Here is a 22,221-nt window from a genome sequence, read left to right on the forward strand (position 1 = left end):
AGTGGGGGCTGACATTAAACACTTAATTGGCTGCCTGAAGTAGAGAAATTAAATTTGGGATATAAGAATTACATTTGGGATAGATTTTTTTTTAAAGAGTTGAGTTTATCTGTGCACTTCAAGTTAACAGTCATTGAGTTACATTTCAACTGATTTTAATTAAACAAGATTCTTATAAAAATTGTTTTTTCAACAATAAAGAAATCTCAAATGGAACCATTAATCTCTGGGACACCAAAAATTAGAACACTGATAGAGCACAAGAATAGTGTCTAGACAGCCCTGCTAATTTGCTCAACTCCATCTAAACACAAGTGCTGAGGTTGTCCTGTGGTGGTCAGATACCATCTTGATGAGATTAGTATAAATACTTTGATTCATTTTCAAATTCACATGAGACAAACACAGCAAGTTGTTATTTCTTTAATCATCCTACTACATCAGGAACATGACCTGTCTTTGAAAATGCCTCAGTCATCACCTAGTGGCTTTGAAAACTGTTTTTATAAACTGTTCATATAAAAAAAGCTTTTTTCAGCACTAGTTTCAATCACACATTTTTGTAACTGAGCTAAACATTTTTTCTTGTCTATACCAAAAAATAAAACCATTGTTAAATCCAGACAGAGGGACTCCCTGCTCACAAGCTTTGTTACTAGATCATTTTTTTTCAGTACACCAATGTAAAGGTCTTCTTAATAATAAACATGTGTATGTTGTAGTGATGTACCTCCGTTTCATTACATTAATCTCAGCCATTCTATACTTCCCTCTAGTTAGGTATAAATAAAACCACTTCCCTTTGGCTATAGAATAATTAGAACTGTTATTCTCAAAGTAACATGGGTACAGTGATTAACACAATGTGAATGCAGTAATGGTAGATTACAAAGAGTAAATGAATACTGAATACTAGACTGGAAAAGCACAATTGTTTTTACCACTAATAAACACGTGTTATCTGCCTAACTCTGTAATGGGGACCAGCAGTTTTACTGTAGGTATCTTTCAGAGGAGAAGAGGATCACACTAACAAGTAAGACTACAACAAATACTAATTAAAAAAATAAAACCCTCTTTAGAGCTCCTGGCAATGGAACACGAGAGGGCCTTGTGTTCTGGTGATCCCAGGTCACATAATGGACCTCAGCAAATAACACACAATTGTTTAACAAAGATGAAATAGGTAGGCAATGTTATGCACAGAACAGCCGTTATATCAGGACCAAATTAATGTACACAAATGCATACTTAGTTTTGAGTAATTAATTATTAACAAGTGTAAACAACCATCCTATTACTAACATATATAAAACATTGCAATTAACTTAATGAATTTGCAGTTGGCAAAAGAAGTCCTCAACGTTCAAACTGTATTGAATTTACATATAATAATGTAGTAACTTAATTTAAAACATGAATTTGAAAATTTTAAATTTAATTAATTAAATAATATTTTGAAGGAAGGACAGGAGTAGCTATTTGTAAATCGGAAGCAAAGTGAACAAGAGAGATTCATGGTACAATTAACTATGGAATGCCTCTTGTGAAACATGTAACTGAAGTAAAATTTGTCATCAACTAAAGCAGCAGTAAATCTCAGAAAATGTATAATTAATATAGACAAAAAAGACTTAGTTAAATACACTAGTCAGGGATATTAATGGTTAAAAGTATTAGTAACAATTGCTTGGATTTGAATATATACAGAAATTTTAAATTTTCACAAGCTTTGTTTTTATGGTAAAAATTAAAAGTGACTACAGAGCTATTCTGCAGATCTAGAAAACAGTAAGAATACTAAAGTCTCTACAAACATCAGACAAGATTTATAGAATCCCAATGTATTTATTCTTTTTCATACGTGGAACAAAGAGTTAGGGGTTGCAAAACTACTCAAGAAATAAATAGCCAGTTCCCCTGAAAACAGATATTCTATAAAATTCTATAAAATTCAGAATAGAGCTACAGAGCAAACCATGCCTAACTTAGCTCCTCTGAATAGCCTTCCTACAGAAAAGTGATGTGTCTGTGAAAGTATAAAAAACAAACCACAATCAGCATTAAAGGCATAATGACAGTTCTAAATCCTGTTGTTCCTTTTTAGTCTCAATTCCTTTCTCACCATGTAGAAAAATGTGCCAAAAACAAGATATAGATGTGAAGGGGATATTGGATTTGATAATCAGAAAAGCTTAGCATTCGTCATATTGTACATATTGAATATAATGACTTTTCTGATGTTGAGGACCACAATTTGGAATCTAACCAATTTCAAAATAGTAGTTTAAAATAACTTTGAAGTACTGTTCTTGGTGCACTGGCCAATTTTTTGTAGTTTAATAACCACATCATCATATATTTTAAAATGTGCTTCCCTGCTGTTATTGTGTGGAAAACAAACAAGAGGAGAAATTGATTCATAGTGATAATACTATATAAATATAAATTAAATGCTATCAAATGCAAAGCAAACAAATTGAACAATGCAAAGCAAACAGGTGACTGTGAGGCAGCTGTTTCCCCGCGCATACCAGATCCCGCCTGCCCCCTTGTGCTATTGCCTCTGAATGGGGGTGGGTGTCTGCGTGTAAATGTGCACATTAACTGAGCTCAGACTCATTGATTAACCATGTACATGGTTACATTTTCACATCCTTTATTTTAGTGCATTATGAGTTTAGATTCATGCCTTCAAGAACCAAGCAGCTGTAGCCAAATTCTTTAAAAGCCAATTGAAAGACTATCATCATCTTCGGTGGAACCTGAATTGTTCACCAAAAGCCTTCTTTGTATCAGTTTAACTGAAAGGAGAATAAAGGCTAGCACCATGAAAATCCATGGAGTTACAATTGTAGAATACACTAAAATTGGGGAGACACACACTGCATCAGGGCAAAAGTGATTGATGCAATTTATGTAAGATAAATTGCAAGGATACATTTCAGCTCCTACATGTTGGTGCAAGTTTCCTCAATTTAGTCAAGCCATCAGTGAGAACAGAGTAAGTCCTTAACTTGCTGGCATACGGTGCAACTGCTGGAGTTATGTCATTACTTGCCCTGCAAACAAAACAGACATCATCTAGGAAATTATGAAAAAGATTGATTGAATTGGTAAACTTACAGCTGTGGTAAACTGGGTCTAAGAAAGGGATCATTTTCTGCCCCATTTACAGCTTTATTTTTCCTCTGTTTCGGTTCCGAATTGGCAGATGGTGCTTGAGAATTATTTGTAGAAGGAGGTTTTCGTTTGGCTAGGAGCTTTCTTTGCCTTTCGATATCTTCCCTTTGTTGATTCACCCATTCTTGTTGCCTACAAAACCAAACATATTGTATTTATTGTCAATTTTTATAGCTAACAACATTTTAAAAAGCAGAAATAATAATGTCAACAATGGATTCTAATCCACTGAATGACCATAATCTCTTGGGGGAAAAATGAAAAGTTGTAGATTTCTTAACTAGGCACCGTGAATGTGAATATTTGCTTTTAGGGGTCAGAAGAAGAGTTTGCATTATTTTACTTGATATTTGTTTCCTAGTGTATTCTTTGCTGGATAATTTGCTGAAGAATTTCAATCTGGCAAGGAAGGCTGGTAACTGAAAAGGTTGTACTTTTTCCCATCAGTAATTGTTTTTGCACAAATGAAGAATAAGACCATTTCAGAATATGTTTAAAAAAACAACCCTGAATGTTCCTTATTAGGTAGGAATATTCTCACAAAGTTTTGGAAACATAATGGTATAATTTTCTTTTGGAATAGGTTTCCAAAAGTGTAACATACATGCAGTGTTTTTCACATGGGAAACAAATGGTATTCTGACACTATGGATACTATCGCTTAGAAGCAACACCAACAGAAAAGAAAGTCAGAGACATCAATATAGACTATTTATATGTCTTTTTTACAAATCAGTTGCTTTACCTGAGTTGATCTTCCTAAATAAATCATCAGTTGGGTTACACAGAAAAACTATTGTGTATATGCCTAAAACACAAAAGGAAGGCTGCAAAAGCTAAATAATCAGAGATTAACTAGGTCAGGGGTTCTCAAACATTTAGTGTGGCCCCATTTCTGAGGAATGTCTTTATAGACCAACTCCCTACCCAATCATAATCCCATCTGCATTCCCACCTTTTCCTTGCAGAAACTAATTTCTAGTAAATACATTAATACTTAAAGGTCAAATCAGTTTACTTCCTAAAGCACATCTCCGAAGTCATGAATTATTTCTTTCTCCCACTCCACAACTCCACCCTCTACCCCATCTCCCCATGCTCCTCTTCTGCCCCATTCTCTGCTGAAGTACCTTGTTGAGGCAGCTCTTTTCCTGCTGGCGGCTACAGGCTCCTTTCCCCCATCCGCTTATGCTAGCAGCAGCCCCTAGTGGAGGCTGCTAGGTTTGCTCCTTCTCCTCGCTCCTCCTTCATTTCAATGAAGAGCCTGGATGTCTGTAGAAGCTGCTATAATGAAGGATGTGGAGCCAGCACCATGTGACCAGCAAGCCCTCCATAGACCATCAACTGTTCCACTGACCACCAGCAGTCGGTGGACCACAGTTTGAGAATCACTGATCTAGGTTTACAACTTTTTTCTATCACTTGTGATGATTAATGAAATGCTGCTCAGTTAGTATATTCACACTTGTTCTAAGGCTTGTTAAAATCAAGTGAGGCCCAATCATCTTCTTTCAAAAACAACAGGATTTAGCATTCTACATTCTGTCAGTTGATTAAGGGAGTTCTGTACCGTATTCTGAAACTTCAAAAAGCAAAGTGAAATACTACATATGGAAAGCAGCTCCAATCCTAGAAGCTCTTAGTAATAAAAAATCCACTGGAGGGAACTGACAATTACTGAGAATTTTAAAAACATAACATTGACTAACTTCACAAGATTTTGAAATGCAAAGCCATCTGTCCACTGTTCAGTAAATGAAGCACCATGTCGAACTGTTGTAAAATGCCCGAGGCGTAGTCTGTCTTGCATACTCTTCTCTCTGCTTGCCAGCTTTTCTTGTGTGCTCTAAGAAAAATCAAAATATTACCAGTTTTTCTAAAATGTTTAAAAGATAGCAGAAATACAGCCCATCCTTCTACTTTTTTTTTTTTTTTTAGTAGTAGATAAAAGAATGATGGCTGGAGATAAGTGTCTACTATTCATATTCCAATTAACTCTCAGAACCCATACATGTTATTTTTTTATGGCATATACATTATCAGAATAATTAAAAATTCTGCAATAAGAATTTAGCTTTCACTCATAATGATACATAGGCCAGAAACTTAACCTTGGCTTTCCTTGCAAACGTGACGTGGAGTCACTGAGATATAAACATGGACTTCAAAGGAGGAAGAGAGGGCAGGGGGAACTTTAACTACCTTTTCACTGTTACAATTCAAACCTGCTCAGCAGGCTGGCATGTCCCCAGTACAAGAGCTGTCTATGGGATGCTCTGCATTTCAAAGCAGCCCGCATTCTCCCTAGTATAAAGAATAGTGCCCTACCAAATTTATGGTATGAAAAATGCATCAAGGGCCAAGAAATCTGATCTCCCACTATGAAATTTGGTCTTGTGTGCTTTTACCCTCTATTAAGAAGATTTCACCAGGGAGATCAGTGTTTCTCAAATTGGGAATTCTAACCCAAAAGGGAGTTGAAGGGGGGGGTTAATGTTTATTTGGGGGTGGGGGTGTCACTGTAGTGCTATCCTTACTTCTGCACGGCCTTCAGAGCAGGGCAGCTAGGGTGTGTTCACACTGAAAAGTTATTTCGGAATAATGGCCATTATTCTGAAATGACTATGTGAGTGTCTACACAGCAATTCCGTTATTTTGAAATGATTTCGAAACAGACGGCTTATTCCAACTTCTGCAAACCTCACTCTGTGAAGAATAATGCCTATTCCGAAATAGCTATTTTGAAATAAGGTATGTGTAGATTCTCCACTTCTGCTATTTCGAAATAGCCCCTCACCAGGGCCATTCTAAGTTATTCCCCCTGGGGCTCTAAATCGAGATAGCATGTCTACGTTAGGAAAGCCTGCCTCGGACTAACTTTGAGGCTTCCCTGCAGTGTAGATGTGCTATTTTGAAATAAGCTATTTCGGAATAACTATTCCAGAATACCTTATTTCGAAATAACTGTACAGTGTAGACATAGCCCTAGAGAGCAGTGGCTGTTAGCGAGGAACCCAGATCTAAAAGAAGCACTCCACCACCAGCAGTGCAAGTAGTAAGGGTGGCAATATGATACCATTCCATTCTTAATCCTGCACTGCTGCTGGTGACAGCTCTGCCTTCAGAGCTGGGCTCCCAGCCAGCAGCCAACACGCTACGCTCCATCTGCCCTGCCCACGTGTGAAGTCAGCACTGCTGCCAACAGTACTGCAGAAGTGAGGGAAACAGTATTGCAACCCTCTCTACAATAAATCTGCAACCCCCACCCACATTATCTTTTTGGGTCAGGATCCATACAACTGCAGATTTAAATAGCTGAAATATTGAAATTTGAAATTTTCAAAATCATGAAATTGAACAAAATAAGCTGTGTATTTAGTAAGACCCTAATGATGAGCAACAGGCCTGTCACATCCCGTTCCCAGTATTACCCTAGTGCTGACAGACATTCAGGGTGAACCTCCATTGTGGGAATTTGTCCGCAATCTCTTGCTGCACAATTTATTGAAACATTTAGTTTCTTTTCTTAATGTCCTGACTTGTCTTGTATTAACTGCATTAAAACTCATTTTTCCATTTGTTTTTCTTGAGTTTTGGGGGGTGTTTTTAATAAATGAAGTAATACTAGTGTTTAAGAAGTTAGTATTAAATTTGAAATTCAAATTTCATTTAGGTGAATGAAATTGCAGAAGGGTAAGTACCTCCTTTTGCTGTTCCTAATAGTAAGCTGAAGACAAAAGACAGCAGAGAACTGATTTACAGTGGAAATTCTCCTAGCTCTCTTCTGTGCTTTTCACAAAAAAAGTGTTCAGAAGTGATTTTTCAACCATCTGTAAAGCTATTTTAAAATAGTTTGCCTAAAGTTGAAAAAAGGCTAAAAGTCACAAGCCACATGCTAAGATTATAGATTTTATTCCCAGCAGTGACTGAATTATTAGTGAGCAAAAAAAATGCTTACATTCGAAACTCCTTTTTTTCCACTCTTCTATAACTAAAATATGGCTGAAGGGATTTTTCTCAAATTTAAAATGAATTATTTCTGAACTGAGACCCAAAAGTTTCAGTCTTAAACAGGAAATTATGAGCAAGTAAAATGGGGTGGAGGGTTTAACAATGGCACTCCATAGATAACTATCTATAGTACTTTCCACCACTCATAGTGAAAAAATTGTGTTGCATCTTACCTTTTCAATCAGAAGTTTCTTGCTCATTGAAATGCATTTATTTAACCTCTCTTTATATTTTTCAAGTAGCTTTTGTTGTTCATCTATTTGTCTTCTAAGATCACAGTTAGCCTAAGAACAATATGAAAAAGTATTCTATTCCACAATGTTTTTTTTAATGAAAAATGCTACAAATAAAACATATTAACTATTGTCAATACAAATGTAGCTCTTTGGTGACAAGTTCTAAAACAGAATATATAGATATATAAATCTATAAACAAAACAACCAATTTTAAGTATAGTATCCTCATCAGATCTGTATAGGGGAGCCCCCCCCAAAAAAAACTTATCTCCATGATTGTTATCTCCATGAATGACCCCTCCCCCAGCCCTAACCAGAGCCCTTCCTGAAGCCCCTCTGCCGCAGGCAGGGGCTTCTCTGGCATTCCAATCAGAGCAGCCCCTGCCTACGAGGTGCTCTGGCCTGCCATGGATGGTGGAGCAAGCCCTGTCTGGCCAAAGGCAGGGACTGCTCTGGCCAGACTGTCCATGGTGAGGCCCCCATAGGGCTGGAGCAACCCTCTGCCCCCAGCAGGTGGAGAGCTGCTTCAGCCCTACAGGTTAAACCTTCACATTCATACTGAAAGGTAGATAAAATTTAAATCACGAAGTTTGTATTCATCTTATGATCTCAGAAGACTGGGCTATATTGTTCTAGCTATAACATAATAGAATTTTTGCAATGTTAACTTTATTTCTTCTCTACATATAAAAACATACAAAATTTTATGAACATACATGAGATAAGATATACAATTTATTAAGTTATTACAGTCCCTTTTGCTCATCTCCTTTAAAGGCTTCTATTTGTTCTCTCAGTGCATTATTGTCTGATTTTGTTCACATCCTATTTGTTTAGTTGTTGATCTAGTTACCTCTGCATCCCTGCTACTCAGTAGTATAACCACCCCAACTTCTTTAAATCAAAGTACAAGAACTTTCCAAAGTAGTTCACTGTTATAGGCAGTATTTTGTGCCCTTAATACTTCTATCATGGTAAACTGGCAAAACGTACATACAGTAAACTTCCGATAATCCGGCACCTTTGGGACCCAGGGGGTGCCAGATTATCAGATATGCCGGACTATCAGAAGGGGTGGCTATGAGGGGTCTGGGATGCGGCGGGAATGCCACCCCAGACCTCTCATAGCCCCCCCTTCCGATAGTCCAGCTCTGCCCCAGGCGTCCCTGATTCAGCCGCTGCTGAAACTGACCAGCAGCAGCTGAATAGGAGATGCCTGGGGCAGAGCAGCTGGAGTGCTGCTGGGTTGGTCCAGTGGCGCCGACCCTTGGCGCTGCGAGATCAACCCAGCAGCACCCCAGCTGCTTTGCCCCAGGCGTCCCCAAGTCAGCCGCTGCTGAAACTGACCAGCGGCTGACTCCGGGAAGCCCAGGGCAGAATCTGGATGCCTGGGACAGAGCAGCTGGGGCGCTGTTGCGTTGGTCCCCGCAGCGCCGCACCTCGGCGCTGTGGGGACCAACCTGGCAGCACCCCAGCTGCTCTAACCCAGATGTCCCCAAGTCAGCTGCTGCTGAAACTGATCAGCGGCTGATTCCAGGAAGCCAGGGGCAGAGCAGCTCTGCCTCGGGCTTCCTGGAGTCAGCCACTGGTCAGTTTCAGCAGCGGCTGAATCGGGGACACCTGGGGTGCTACCCGGTTGGTCCCGCAGCCCCGAGGGGCAGCGCTAGGGGACCTACCCGGCAGCGCCCCAGCTGCTCTGCCTCTGGCTTCCCGGATTCAGCTGCTGGTCAGTTTTAGCAGAGGCTGAATAGGGGAAGCTAGGGGCAGAGCAGCTCCAATGGTCCGGCTGCCCGGAGCACTTCCGGGTTCCTGATGGTGCCGGACCATCAGGAGTGCCGGACCGTCAGATGCCGGACCATTGGAGTTGTACTGTACTAATAAATTGTCCTACTGAGGACTGCTGTACTTTATAATGAAAGTAAGAAATGTGTCATGCAAAATATATAAGGACCTGTAAAAAGCTAAATAAATTAAACTAAACACACTGCTATATACAATATCACTCCTGTCTGTAGTCTCAAGAAGTCTATTCCCATATTCAATAGTTAGATGTGACAATGACATATTTCTTTTAAATACTGAAGCAGAGAAAGATTCGTGCCCTTATTTACTGCACAGTATGCTACTTCTCAGAAGTATTTATGCAGATTTTATAGATTATCATCATCTTTGCAAGTCTGGTAATTTCTATTATGTTTATATTAAAAGTTAAAAATATTTCAGCTTTATAACTTAATATGGTACTATAGATATTTTCTATAGAGTGTCATTGATATTTTAAATAGACATCTTTTACTAGGTCTTTTACACTTACCCTGAGCAAATCGTCTATACGACCTTCTTTCTTTTCCAAATCTTGATTTTTATTACTTTCCAGTGCAGCTAATTTCAGCATCGTGAGATCAGTCTGAACAAAAAGATGTTCAAATATTTAATTCCATTCTTTGCAGCTGTACTACATTATTCTTCTTCATTTTTGTATACACTGTTGTTAATTACTTTAAATGATTATGATTGTCTTTGTCCATTAACAGGCTGTGTTGAATGAAGAGTTTGGAAGAACCACTTTAACTGATAAAGTCCTTCATTAATTGAAAGCCCATCTACTAAAGAGCAATTAATTTTCTTTTCCAGTAAGTGATGAACACAACATGGCTTAAAAGAAACAGTCTACTAGTATTGTGATAAATAGTCTCTGTCCAAAGTGATATTATTCTAAGGAAGTTTTAAAGTCATCAACTGAAGGACTGCTGATAGGAAGTGGGGCAAAGGGGGCATTTGCCCTGGGTCTCAACGATTCAAAAGGATCCAGGGCTCCCCACCACTGCTACTGTCACTGCTCTTGCAGCAGCAGCAGCCTGGAGCCCCAAACCCTCTAAATCACCACCTGAGTGCCACACGAAACACTCCAGTGGTTCTTAGGCCTACTGGAAGGGTAGGGGGGAAGTGGGAGGAGCATACTGTGCTCTGGGCACAAGCAATGTAAGGGACTAGTCGACTATTCCATAAGCAAATGCTTACTGGATAGTTGAGTAGCGACTCAACTACTCGCTTCCCCCGCTTGCTGCCTCTATCAGAGAGAGGCAGCAAGGGGAGGGGAGCAGGAACCAGTGCTTAAAGCCAGTTCCCCCCAGCACCGTCTCCATGGAGGGGCAGAGGCAAAGCGGGTAAAAGGCGCGAGTGGGGACTGAAGCAATCCATGCTCGTGCCATTCCCACTGTGGGTGCTTCTGCTTTGAAATGTACAAGTTCCTGCTCACCCCGTGCTCTCTGCAGCTCCCCCCCTTTGCTGGGGGGACAGGAGCCAGTGCTTAAAAGTCAGTTCCCCCCACCATCATCTTTGGGGTGCTGCCTGCCCCCGCTGCTGCCTCTATCAGAGGCAGAGGGGAAGGGATGCTGCTAAGAAGCAGCCCCTGTACATGGCAGCCAGGGCTGGCAATGGGCAGGGGCTGCTCAGGCAGCAGACCCTGTCCATAGTCAGCCCTGGCTGCCATGAACAGGGGCTGGTGCCAGAGCAGTCTCTGTTTGCGGTGGACAGCCCTGGTTTGGCACCAGCCCCTGTTTGCAGAGGGCAGGGCTGTCTTCCACGGACAGGGGCTGCTGGACTCAGCGTGAGCTGGGACCTATGCAGAGCTGCAGCACAGGTGATTTTGGAGCCTGCACAAGCCAGAACTGCTCACTGCTGGCTGGAGTCAGCTCCTGGAGCTGCCCCCGCTGTGGCTCTGCACAGCGCACTTATCAACTAATCATATAGTACATTTTGTATTGACTATACGATTAGCCAGATAATCGCATTTTAACATCGTTACTGGGCACCACTGAGGACTGGCTGTCCCAGCCCTGCCCATTCTGGGAACACAAAGCCACCCACCCCTCTGCTTGCCCAGGGGCCCTGCAAGTCTGTTGGGCTCTCTGATCAACTGTGAAAGACAAATGTCAGAGGAATGGGCTGGATGTGTTAAATGAAACAGTGGTACAGCAAAGCGAATGCTCCAGAGTATAAAAAGAATTGCCATATTTATTGATAAAGAACTTTGACTTTTAGCTCTGAAAACCCATGTTGTATCTGACTATATTTCACTGTCACGGTGGTTGCTATATTAAATATTGATAGAGCTAGAAACCAACACTTTTAAGATCACATGACAGTCTGAATCTTGAGCAAAAGTTATGAAGCATTCATCTAACTATAGGGGTTCCTGAAGTGCTGGAAGTAATACAAGCATAAAAAGAAAAATTACTAGCAACTCTCAATTTATCAAGAACTGAAATATTTTTGCAGACCACTGCAAATGCTTGTGAAGTCTGTAAATTCTTTAAGTACTGGTATTGAAACAGTTATCAAGCATGGAAATAAATGGTCTTTCATCAATATTTTCAAGTATTCTAGAAATACATGAGAAGGCCCTACTCAAAAGTGTTTACCTGAGTGATTTTAAATGATAACTGTTTTGGCTGTGTAACAGGGTGGTCCCCAAAAGCTAATGCAGTAGGAGAAGGACTATTCTGTTGAACCTAAAATACACAAACAAAAGATATCAGTTTCAACTTGAAATACTAAGATTGCAAAGTGAAATATTCAAAATATTCTGAACGTGTACCTCAAAATACTATGAAAATAATACTTGAGCATGGGTTGTAATTAGTAAGGTAAATTACATAGCAAAGAAAACACACTCAACTATACAGCAGACCTACCTTTGGAGTACTGTACCTAACTGTTCACCATTAAATTTATTACTTATTTAAATTTATTTTGGAGAGAATGCAACATTATAAAAGAACTAATATTATATCCGTTTCCAGGAGAAATTTTGAAAGATTTAGTCTTATTCTTTATGGAACAGAAGATATTTAGGTAAATCAATAGAAAGTTTCTAAAGACTGATACTTACCTTAAGAATAGCAGAATAAAGTTTGGAGAAACAGCCACAATATATATCAATTCACACTAATGCTCAATTTAAAAAAACTTGGCATCAAGTACAGAAGTTAGATATTATAAACAAAGCTGATGTAATAATGACTCTTGTAACAACTTTTGTCTGGGAGCAACAAGTATGGTAGCTTGTTGATATCAGATGGTAGCGCCTTTTCCAATGGGTCACTAGATTGTTTTGAGACTAAGTTTTGACAGCTCAAAAATAACCAAGTTTGGTTTCCTTTGTTTGAAGTTTTGGGGGCTTCTCTATGATAACTCAACCCAGAACAAGGGAACCTGTCAATGTTCCCTCTAATATTTTCCATCCATGTGGGGAATGAATTTTCTATGTGCACCAAGGCATGTGTGAATGCACAATGCCAACAGAAACACAAAAATCAAGCTGTGGGTGCTCTGCTAATCATCTGAGCAACATCTGAATTTCTCCTGAGCAGCTACACAAATGCACAGCTTACAAGGAACACGGTACCTGTTGAATATTATGGAACCACTAAGACATCGAAAATAAATTATTTTGGGGAGAAGGATAGGGATTTTTTTAAGCAAAATTCAAAACTTCTTCTGAGCAAGTTTAAGGAAGTTTGGAAACCAAATTCTAAAGCTGTTAGCAAACAGAATAAAGTGGGGTTGACCAGAAGGGGGAAACCTGGTCCTGCCAGCCAGAGTTAAACAAAGACAAGTCCAACATTGACACTGCACACTTGTATACGAGGGGAAACTATTTTAAAATTAAATCCCAACTTTCTTCTTACTAGTAATGTTTTGAAATTTGAGTGATAACGGACACACTAATCATGTATTTAAATTAAACTAGAATCTGCTGGTTTATCAGAATCTTTGCTTACAACAGAACAGCCTGTATTATTTACTACTCTTTCCCAGCAAAAAGGAATAAGAAAACATTATCTGAGAGTGTAGGGAAGATGTGAATAGATGTTATGTCCTATTTTTGAAATTACTCAGGGAAAAAATGATGAATTTATATTAAATAAAGTTCTTGGAATTCAATAACTACCCATACCAGGCAACCACTTACCTGAAAGTTATACATGTAATCATTAACTCGGAGCTTCCCTTCAGATTTTGTTTCAGACAGTAATCCTAGTTTATAAGCCTAAAATTTACGGAAAGCATCTTTTAAAATTTGAACTTTATAATACTACTTGTTTGGTTTGAAGGATTAGATTTCTTCCTGAAAATACATTTTGAAAGTTGCACTATTTATAGTGAAGGGTTTATAATCAGTGATTCTCAATTCAGGCTACTTACAGTGATGGAAAACTTTTGTACTATATGCTGAAATTGAACTGATCAATAGGCCAAACTTACAGAAGAAGGGGTGGAATGTGAATTTTGAGGAGAACGGATTGCAGGAGATATGCCTCTTACAGGACTGGAGCCGTTTCCACCTTGATACTAAAGAGAAAACATGGCCAAAGAATTAGTTAACATTGTTATTGAAAATGAACGGTAAGGCAAAAGAAATAAAAAGTATCACTTTATATTATATTGCTGCAAACCTATATGTATAAAGTAAGGAGAGTGAAAACAACTATTCAAGATCTAACTTTAATTTTTATATAGAAATTTCAAAAACACTTCAATAACAAATGACTGTATTTTAAACCATTAATTCTTCATTCTGTCATTTCCATCAAGATCAAGAGAACATCCTACCATATGTGATGGTTCTAAAAATAAAAAGTTCTAAAGATCTCTATTCTATGAAAGACTAACTCCTCTCCAAACTAGTAAAAATAACATAACATTTACAAAGACATTGTTAGCTCACAGTATAGACGTGACTTGTATGTGTGACTTTTGTATAGAAACCCATGCATTTTAGATTTCTAAATCAAGGCAAATGCAATCCAAACAAATCTGTTGTAGTACTCTCTACATTCATACCTGTGAATTTAAACTAAATTCAGTATTTTATACTGTTATTTGCAACATTAAAGAAATAAAAAAAGTAGTTTTCAAAATAAAATAAAAAACTTACTTCAAAATAGTCACTAATTTTGTGACCACGTCCTCCAATACTTTTCCCTGAAGTTAAAAAAAAATTAAAGACATTAGAAGTGATAAAAATGGACTACTATAATTACTGCAGAGGTGAAAAGTAAACAACATGTTAAATAAAGTCTTAGTATCTCTTAAGCATTTTTCTGCAGCTTGGTGAGCCAATCAATGTGTATGACCCTTTGTCTAGCTATTCATATGGCAGGCCATCAACACAGCATATGAGAATTCCATGCACTTCAATTAATTTACCCTCACATCATCCACATAAGGCAATGAAGTATAATTAGGGTTGCCAGGTGTCCAGTAAGAACTAGTAAGTTCGAACTAGGCTTAGTCCTCGTACAATGAGGTTTACCTAGTTCGAACTAAGCGCTCCGCTATTTGGAATTAAGTTCGAACTAGCGGAGCGCTAGTGTAGCGCCTATCAAAGTTAATTCGAACTAACATCCGTTAGTTCGAATTAACTTTGTAGTGTAGACATACCCATAGACTTTAAGGTCAGAAGGGACCATTTTGATCATCTAGTCTGACCCCCTGCACAGCGCAGGCCACAGAATCTCACCCACCCCTCCCAGAATAATCCTCTCACCTATATCTCAAATATTGAAGCCTTCAAATACTTTGAAGACCCCAAGATGCAGAGAATCCTCCAGCTGTGATCTGTAGCCCATACTACAGAGGAAGGTGAAAAACCTCCAGGGCCTCTGCCAATCTACCCTGGAGGAAAATTCCTTCCCGACACCAAATATGGCGATCAGCTAAACCCTGAGCATGTGGGCAAGACTCATCAGCCAGACACCCAGAAAGTTCTCTAGTAATTCCTATCATCCCTCCATTGACCTATGCCCACTGATAATGAATGGTCAATTAGTTACCAAGATCATGTTATCTCATCAAACCATCCCCTTCATAAACCCATCTAGTTTAATCTTGAAACCAGATAGATCTTTTGCCCCCACTACTTCCCTTGGAAGGCTGTTCCAGAACCTCACTCCTCTAATGGTTAGAAACCTTCATCTAATCTCAAGTCTAAACTTCCTACTAGCCAGCTTATATCCATTTGTTCTTGTGTGCACACTGGTATTAAGCTTAAATAATTCCTCTCCCTCCCTGGCATTTATCCCTCTAACATATTTAAAAAGTGCAATCATGTCCCCTCTCAGCCTTCTTTTGGTTAAGGTAAACAAGCCAAGCTCCTTGAGTCTCCTTTCATAAGACAGGTTTTCCATTCCTTGCATCATCCTAATGGCCCTTCTTTGTACCTGTTCCAGTTTGAATTCATCCTTCTTAAACATGGGAGACCAGAACTGCACACAGTATTCCAAATGGGGTCTCACCAATGCCTTGTATAATGGCACTAACACCTCCTTATCCTTACTGGAAATACCTCGCCTAATACATCCCAAGATCGTATTAGCCTTTTTCACAGCCATGTCACAATGGTGGCTCATAGTCATTCTATAATCAACCAGGACTCCGAGGTCCTTCTCCTCCTCCGTTACTTCCAACTGATGTGTCCCCAGCTTATAACTAAAATTCTTGTTATTAATCCCTAAATGCATAACCTTACACTTCTCACTATTAAATTTCATCCTATTGCTATCACTCCAATTTCCAAGATGATCCAGATCTTCCTGTATGATATCCCGATCCTTTTCTGAATTGGCAGTAGCTCCCAACTTTGTGTCATCGCAAATTTTATTAGGACACTTCCACTTTTGGTGCCAAGATCAGCGATAAAAAGATTAAATAAAATTGGCCCCAAAACTGATCCCTGAGGAACTCCGCTAGTAACCTTCCTCCAACCTGACAGTTCACCTTTCAGTATGACCCGCTGTAGTCTCCCCTTTAACCAGTTGCTTATCCACCTCTCAACTTTCATATTTATCCCTATCATTTCCAGTTTAACCAATAATTCCTCATGTCGTACTGTATCAAATGCCTTACTAAAGTTGAGGTAGATTAGATCCACTGCATTTCCTTTATCTAAAAAATCTGTTACTTTCTCAAAAAAGGAAATCAGGTTGGTTTGGCACGATCTACCTTTTGTAAAACCATGTTGTAATTTGTCCCAGTTGCCATTAGCCTCAATGTCTCTAACTACTTTCTCCTTCAAATATTTTTCCAGGATCTTACATACTACAGATATCAAACTAACAGGCCTATAGCTATCCGGGTTGCTTTTTTTTCCCCTTTCTTAAAAATAGGAACTATATTAGCAATTCTTCAGTCAAATGGTACAACCCCTGAGTTTAGAGATTTATTAAAAAATTTTGCTAATGGACTTGCAAGTTCATGTGCCAGTTCCTTTAATATTCTTGGATGAAGATTATCTGGGCCTCCCGATTTACTCCCATTAAGCTGTTCAAGTTTGGCTTTTACCTCGGATATGGTAATATCTACCTCCATATCTTTCGTCCCATTTATTAAGTTACCATTATCCCTAAGCTCTTCATTAGCCTCTTTAAAGACTGAAGCAAAGTATTTGTTTAGATATTGGGCCATTCCTAGATTATCCTTAACCTCCACTCCATCCTTAGTAATTAGCGGTCCTACTACTACTTTTTTTGTTTTTCTTTCCTATTTATATGGATATATAACCTTTTACTATTGGTTTTAATTCCCTTTGGAAGGTCCAACTCTACCTGACTTTTAGCCTTTCTCACTTTGTCCCTACATGCTCTAACCTCAATAAGGTAGCTTTCTTTACTGATCCCTCCCATTTTCCACTCCTTATATGCTTTCTGCTTTTTCTTAATCACCTCTCTGAGATGCTTCCTCATCCAGCTTGGTCTAACACACCTGCCTATAAATTTTTTCCCTTTTCTAGGGATACAGACTTCTGACAGCTTCTGCAACTTTAACCTGAAATAATTCCAGGCCTCCTCCACTTTAAGATCCATAATTTCTTTAGTCCAATCAACTTCCCTAACTAATTTCCTTAATTTATTAAAGTTAGCCCTTTTGAAATAAAAAACCCTAGTCTCAGATTTATTTTTGTTTATCCTTCCATTTAATTTGAACTGAATTAGCTCATGATCACTTGAGCCAAGGTTGTCTCCTACAACCATTTCATCTATGAGGTCCCCGCTACTCACCAAAGCCAAATCTAAAATAGCATCCCCCCTTGTTGGTTCAGCAACTACTTGATGAAAGAATTCATCAGCTATCACATCGGCTACGTCTACACTGGCCCCTTTTCCGGAAGGGGCATGTAAATTTCATGAGTCGTAGTAGGGAAATGCGCGGGGGATTTAAATATCCCCCGCGGCATTTAAATAAAAATGTCCGCCGCTTTTTTCCGGCTTTTAAAAAAGCCGGAAAAGAGCGTCTACACTGGCCCCGATCCTCCGGAAAAAGTGCCCTTTTCCGGAGGATCTTATTCCTACTTTGAAGAAGGAATAAGACCCTCCGGAAAAGGGCACTTTTTCAGGAGGATCGGGGCCAGTGTAGACGCTCTTTTCCGGCTTTTTTAAAAGCCGGAAAAAAGCGGCGGACATTTTTATTTAAATGCCGCGGGGGATATTTAAATCCCCCGCGCATTTCCCTACGACGACTCATGAAATTTACATGCCCCTTCCGGAAAAGGGGCCAGTGTAGATGTAGCCAACTAGGAAAATCTGAGCCCTATTATTATTACTAGCACTTGTTCTCCAGTCTATATCTGGAAAGTTGAAATCTCCCATGATTATGTAGTTTCCATGAGTATTTACTTCATTAAAAACATTAAAGAGGTCTCTATCCATATCCAAATTTGATCCTGGTGGTCTATAACACACCCCAAGCACTATCCCAGGGGAGGATCTGATAGTTTTCTTTCCCAATGTGATTTTTGCCCAAACAGACTCTGTCTTCTCCATTCCATCACTTTTTATTTCTTTACAGTCTACCTCATCATTGATATACAATGCGACTCCACCACCTTTACCCTTATTTCTGTCTTTCCTAAACAGCACATACCTTTCAATACCTGTACTCCAGTCATGCCTCGTATTCCACCATGTTTCTGTTATTCCTATAATATCTGGTTTCACTTCCTGGACCAATAGCTCTAGTTGCTCCTTTTTGTTACCTAGGCTCCTGCTGTATCAGAGGCAGCAATGTGGAGCGGGCAGGCAAGAGCCAGTGCTCATGGGGAGCCAGCTTTTAAGCTAGCTTCCCATGAGCACCAGCTCCTGTGGAGCTGTCTGTCCCACATCCTACCACACTGCTGCCTCTGATGCAAAAGCAACAGCGGGGGGCGGGGGCCCAGGCTCATTGATTAACCATTTAAACATGTATGCTAACACATTCCTAATTATCACTCCAGTGCCTTAGCCATAAGATTATCCCCATCTAACATGATGGGATGTTCATTATGCAAGTGGTTTAGTGCCAACTTCTTCCACCTTGCAGGTACTGTCTCTAGGTTTGTTGTGCTTAAAAGAAGCACACGGGATCTTTTTCAGGGGGATAAGGCAATACGCCACATTTATTGAGCATACATAGATCGATCGATACTTTATCATATGCACAGGATACATTACACTCATGCACCCTCTCTCTCTCACACACACAAACACACACTGTCTTGTTACCAATAGTTGCACTCCCTAACTACACTGGCCACGTGAGTTAGATGGGGAAGGAGCCAGGCTTCTGCCGATCCGGATCGATGTTCTGTTGTTGACAAGATGAAAACCCAGGGACCCTCTGCAAGATGCCTGGTATATATCCCTCTCATGCAGCCAGTTAGTCATCACCTTGCCTTTTTTAATGTTGCTTCCAAGAGGGTCCTTCCAAGGGTAGGCACTTGCTGCTTGACTCCCAAGGCCATCTATATGTCCAATCTTCTTTTTCAATGAGCTCACTTCACAAGTATTGTCCTTGGATCTGGCTCCCAGCTCCTCTCCACCCTTGCAACTGCTGCTAGAAGTGCTCACCTTTCGGTCTCCATTTACACCTCATTCATTTCAACAGGGCAATCAATGAAAGGGAAGACATCTATTCTACTAGAAAAATACATTTTTCTTTACCTTAACTAGTCCTATATCTAAAAGGACAAAGTAAGTGTGTGTGTGTGTGTGTGTGTGTGTGCGTGCGTAAATAAATAAAAGAACTTACGAAGTTTCTCTTAATACAAAGTTATATAAGAATGATAGATGGTTATATGGAAATGTTACAGAGATTTATCCATAGGTTCACTGATCAATGATTTGCCAAAAATTTCAAATTTGATTAGCCTAAAACTTACTCTCTGTACTAGTATCTTTGTTCAGTTCCTCAGTCCATACTCGGTTCCTCAGCTCAAGTGAGGAAAAACAGTGAAGACAAAAATCTGACTAGACTAATCTATGTAAACTCAGTAGGCTATGACAGCCGGGGCAATATAAAAGGTGCAAAGAGGATGAACAAAGAGTAAAAAGAACATGAATATCACCTTGTGGAGATGATAGCAGCTCTTTCCCCTACGCAAATCGGTCATAAATTTTCAGAAGAATGACTGGAATGTTTGGACCAAGAGGACAGATCCCCTCACTATTACCTGGTGAACATGTATTGAGTCTTCGGCATGCATAGTCATTTATGGAGATTTCTAACTCAGCTATGGAAATTGATACAGCTTTGATAGAACAGATATAGGAGAGATTCCAAACAGACTTTAGCAAGGGAGGTTAATGAAAGGCTTAAAACCATTCCAGGGACACTCCCATCATGAAGAGGGAATGTAACTTTCTGAACTCCTACTTGAGACAGGTACATCTTCACTGTCCCACATATATCCAAGCAGTGTCAGGGGATTTACTTTGGTGATAATATGACAGAAGTTGGCGGAGAGGGGAGGAAATTTCCAGGTTAAGGTGAAAAGAAGGAACTGCTTTGGAAAGAAACTATAACAAGTGCAAAGCATTATTTTTTCCCTTCTGAAAAACAAGATGGGAAAACAAAGACCACATACTCTGTCAGCTGAAGACCACCTTGACTAAAGACTCCTACTTTCAAGAAAAGCACAGTAAGAAGCACCAAAGCTAAGCATTCAACAAGATTTGAGCAAAGCACTGAGTGCCCAACTGAGGACCCAAGGACTTCACAGAAAGCCTAAGATAGGACACAAATGTAAGGAACTTGTCCCAGTTGGATAGGTCCTCACTGTGTTTCTAACGGAGCCCAAAGAGAGAAGGGAGGTTACTCAGAAAAGGGCAGGGGGGAAAAAGCTCCACAGGAGTGTAGTAAACTGTGTGGGGTAAAAACAAAAGGAAAAACTATGTAGCACTTTAAAGACTAACAAGATGGTTTAATAGGTGATGAGCTTTCGTGAGCCAGACCCACTTCCTCAGATTATATTCTGGAAGAAATCTATTCCAGAATATGATCTGAGGAAGTGGGTCTGGCCCACGAAAGCTCATCACCTATTAAACCATCTTGTTAGTCTTTAAAGTGCTACATAGTTTTTCCTTTTGTTTTTGCAAGCACAGACTAACACGGCTACCTCTCTATTACTTTGTGGGGTAAGTTAGGATATTGTCCTTGAGTGCAGAAAGCAGGTACACTTTTTGTATTCTTTTTGGTCCATGCAATGACCACAAGTTTAAGCACCTCTGCAGCTCCCTCAAAACCAAGAAAGAACCTTGGGAATAGGTAAGATACATGGACAAAACACTATAGCTCTTTTTCCTCTTCTGTTATGGTTCATTTTTTTCTAGAATGAATCTAGTGGGAGTGCTTTCAAGTGAAGGGAGGCCACCCAGTACAGGTTTGCTTCCCCTGGCAAGATAAGGGGGCTGATGAATTGCTGACTGAAAAATTCAAACACACAGGCCCTGCAGAGATGGTCTTTTGGAAGCAACTGTCCAGTTCAAGGGTGCCCGCCTCTGTGCTATCTTTTATAGTGCCTGTGCTTGCAGTCTAAAGACAACACATCAATGTGAAGCGCTTTTTATTTTCCTCACTGAAAGGAAGGAAGAAACTAGGAACTGCCTGAAAGGCGAGGGAGACAGTGCCTGTCTTTTGCTCCTCCACTGCCTGACAGCAGAAGAGAAGACCTGGGGAACCACACTGAGGAACCAAACCTCAGAAAAATTATTTAAAATATATATATATGCGCACATTTGTTCTCCACAAAAAGGGAATTTGATGCTTCAACGATTAAGCTTCTAGAGGTTTTTGTTCATTGGTTTAAGGTAAGCACTATCATGAAAGTGCAGCTATCTCCTACAGCTACTATAAAACCTACTAATTGTTACACCATGGTAGATATATAGCTGTTTCATATTAAGCAATCAAACCTATTATCAAACTCACCTAGAAATACATTATGCTAGGAGATATTCCTTTATTCTATTAATTGCCTTTAAAAAGCATACACACATCACTACACATTTAGACGTATTAGGGGCAAAATAGTTTATTGAGAAGCCGTAAGAAACCAGGAAAACTGAAAGATCTGAACAACAGAAAGAACCAGAGAGAAATTTATGATAAAAATTTGTACCTCCTGTACAGAACACAGCAGCATGGTCCCACGTGTATTATAATTATCATGCTGAGGGACAACTCAGTGATCGCTAGCTCTGCAGCACATTAAGATATTACAACGTACAATGCAATGTGTATTGACTTATTCTGCCACTAACCAACACTGAGTTGTACAACAGGGATGAAACAGTGTAGTTGACAAACTGATTAACCAATAAGAAAAGGCTTATAGGTTAATGCTATAGACTACACGCATTCCACCCCCACCAGTAAATTTTTTTTAGCAAGCTGGCAGCATTTCTCAGTCCTGGCTTGTGACAGGTAAGGGACCTACCCCCACTGCAGCACTGCATTTAAAATGATAGAAAT

At 39.6% G+C, this 22,221-nt stretch overlaps 1 protein-coding gene across 3 annotated transcripts in view; it reads right to left on the bottom strand.

Moving 5' to 3' along the window:
• Nucleotides 1–22,221, bottom strand: part of TLK1 (tousled like kinase 1) — a 152,295-nt gene that overhangs the window by 44,936 nt on the left and 85,138 nt on the right. For all 3 annotated transcript variants that reach the window (XM_075933612.2, XM_075933614.2, XM_075933613.2), the window contains 7 exons: nucleotides 14,375–14,421; nucleotides 13,702–13,788; nucleotides 11,856–11,945; nucleotides 9,746–9,838; nucleotides 7,368–7,478; nucleotides 4,893–5,029; nucleotides 3,127–3,315 (listed from right to left, as the gene is read on the bottom strand). In XM_075933612.2, the coding sequence (XP_075789727.1) occupies nucleotides 3,127–3,315; nucleotides 4,893–5,029; nucleotides 7,368–7,478; nucleotides 9,746–9,838; nucleotides 11,856–11,945; nucleotides 13,702–13,788; nucleotides 14,375–14,421 (754 nt within the window). The remainder of the gene's footprint in view (nucleotides 1–3,126; nucleotides 3,316–4,892; nucleotides 5,030–7,367; nucleotides 7,479–9,745; nucleotides 9,839–11,855; nucleotides 11,946–13,701; nucleotides 13,789–14,374; nucleotides 14,422–22,221) is intronic.

This window comes from Pelodiscus sinensis, chromosome 7 (genome assembly GCF_052426305.1).
Source record: "Pelodiscus sinensis isolate ZL-2025 chromosome 7, ASM5242630v1, whole genome shotgun sequence".
Taxonomy (NCBI): domain Eukaryota; kingdom Metazoa; phylum Chordata; order Testudines; family Trionychidae; genus Pelodiscus; species Pelodiscus sinensis.